The sequence below is a fragment of the Sciurus vulgaris genome, assembly GCF_902686455.1.
Source record: "Sciurus vulgaris genome assembly, chromosome: 6".
NCBI lineage: Eukaryota > Metazoa > Chordata > Mammalia > Rodentia > Sciuridae > Sciurus > Sciurus vulgaris.
The window spans coordinates 2506551-2509235 of NC_136466.1; the positions used below are offsets into that span (position 1 = coordinate 2506551).

At 43.5% G+C, this 2685-nt stretch overlaps 1 protein-coding gene across 1 annotated transcript; it reads right to left on the reverse strand.

Moving 5' to 3' along the window:
- Positions 1 to 1546: 1546 nt before the first annotated feature.
- LOC306663279 (olfactory receptor 2M4-like) lies at positions 1547 to 2401 on the reverse strand (the record flags this gene model as incomplete). Its single annotated transcript, XM_079143713.1, has 1 exon — positions 1547 to 2401. One exon carries the CDS (start codon positions 2399 to 2401, stop codon positions 1547 to 1549), a length of 855 nt encoding a protein of 284 aa, XP_078999839.1.
- Between the last annotated feature and the right edge of the window lie 284 nt (positions 2402 to 2685).

Here is a 2685-nt window from a genome sequence, read left to right on the forward strand (position 1 = left end):
GAGACCCTCAGACATTAATGAAGAAAACAAAATTTTGCAGCTGCTATGAGAAACAGTCAAACAATGTCTGTAAATTAAAGAGTGTTTCCATGTGCTGGAGCAAATCCACATCCAGGTATACACCCAGGAGCTTTGGAAACATGTCCCATGGAACCTGTGCATGAATGCCAGAGACACCATTATTCATAAGAGCCCAAATGTGAAAATATTCCAAAGGCTTCACTGTTGAGTGAACAAATAAAATGTAGGACAATCTTCCTAAGGAATATTGCTAATTTGCATATGAGAATGGAGTGCTGATCATGTTTCCATAAGACACATGAAAATATTATGCTAGGTAGAAGAAGCCAGTCCAAAAGAACTTACATATCATTCCTATGTAAGGTCCAAGATAGGCAGATCTATGGTCAAAGCCAAGGACAGGGCAGGAGGGAATGAAGAGTAATTTGTAGGGATTATGAGCTTTCTTTTGCAGTGATAAAATTTAAAGAGCAGTGAAGTTTGCACAAACAAATGAATATATTAAAATCCACTGATTTGTACACCTATTTATGCTAAATTTTATGGAACATAATTTTTATCTAAAAAATAAAAGCATTAAGAATATTATTCTTGTCCCAAAATATTTTGTAGTGCCCCAAGGACAGCAATAGATTAAAACACACAGTCATGGTATTAAAGCATAAGATAAAGGTTTAGGTAAAAGAAATTTAAACTAATACTCCATACACAACAATGATTGGGTTTAAAATATGAACACAGAAAGTAGTGTTCACATGACTGATTTCAGTTCACATGGATATAATGGATTTAGGTACATAGATTGCAATCTTGTGAAAACAGCTTGGGAACATAAACATTTTATCAAAGTAAGGGCAACTTTTGGGTACTAATCAATTAATTTGGACAAATTTAGAGGCCAGAAATGTTTTTTTCAGTACAACTGCAGTGAGTTTTATGGGATTATGTATAATAAATCATTTTTGAGCTATATAAAAAATCATGGCCAGCAGTTCCAGAAACTGAGAGTTTGCTAACTTTTCCAAATAGATCCTGGCTGCTGATATAAGGATGAAAGAGGAGTAAAGCAATCAAAGCCAGGAGGGTGATCCTGCCACCAAGCAAAAGATGTTCCTCTGGACTCACTGAAATCTCCATATTTAATATAAAGGTAACAAAAGAATGATTTCTAAGGGGCTATCTTATATAGACATAAAACCTATTTGGAAAGATTCTCCATTCCTAAACATGTGGGAAGGAAGTAAAAAAGGATCAGGATTGAAACAGCCAGGGCAGGTCTGAGGGTCAGGAAAACCACAGACAGGTACAGGCAGGTACTGAATCCAGGGACAGAGAGGCATCTCCCCAGAAGCAGGGTGGACTGCAAGCCCTGCTCTCAGCTAAGGTCAGACCTGCAGACTGACCCCTGGCTGGAGGCCAGCATCCCCAACAGATGCTGAAGGAAGTCACATTAACCTTCCTCTCCTCAGGAGCTTTCTAAGTGCCCTGGACACCTCCCTGTTGCACAGGCTGTAGATGAGGGGGTTCAGCATGGGGGTGAGAATGGTGTAAAGGCCGACACCGTCACATCCTGCTCTGCTGTGTGGGTGGAGGCTGGTCTCATGTACATGAACATGGCAGCCCTGTAGTAGAGTCCTACCACAGACAGGTGGGAGGAGCAGGTGGTGAAGGCTTTCCTCTGACTTTCTCCAGAGCCCATGAGGAGCTCAGCTTGGAGAACATGGGAATAGGACATGATGATAACTGAAACTGGCAAGATGAGCATCACCACACAGCAGATGAACAGTAGTCTTTCAAATGCAGATGTGTCTGTGCAGGAGAGAGGTAAGAGGCCAGCAATATCACAGAAAAAGTGATGGATCTCCAGAGAGCTGTAGTAAGAGAATGACAAGGCAGCTGCCAGCACAAAGATGCTGTCGAGAGACCCCAAGATCCAGGAAGCCACCACCAGGAGTACACAGAGTTTCTGATTCTTGAGGATGGGGTACCAAAGTGGGTGGCAAATGGCCACATAGCGGTCATAGGCCATCGCGGCCAACAGGAAGCACTCGGCTCCCAGCAGGGACACGTAGAAGAATATCTGGGTCCCACAGCTTGCCAGAGAGATGGAGTTCCTGCCAGACAAGTAGTTGAAGGCCATCTTGGGGACAATGGTGCAGATGAGCATGAGGTCCATGAGGGAGAGCTGGCTGAGGAGGAAGTACATGGGGGTGTGGAGCTGAGTGTCCAGATAGATGAGGAGGACCATGGTGGAGTTGCCCATGAAGGCCACCATGAAGATGCCCAGGACCAGAATGAAGAGGAAGGTGTGGGTGGGGCTGTGATTGAAGATGCCCAGCAGGACAAAGACAGGGCTGAAGATCTGGTTTCCTGACTCCATCCTCAATAATTTGCCTGATTTGAACATTCCAGGGAAGATAGAGAGAAGTTTACTTATAAATTCAGCCTTTAAGTGCATGGTGGAGCAAAAACCTCTGCTGGGCAGGATATCTGAGGCAGGAAGGACCTCCTCACCAGCTCCACCTCCCTCCCTTAATAGCAGTGAGCCATGGGACTCAGTCCAGGGCCTTTATGATTTGCTCCTCATTTACCTTCATAGAGAATGATTTTATTATGCATTTCCTTTACTTTACCCACAAGAGTACTAAAGTTTCTAAAAGTCTA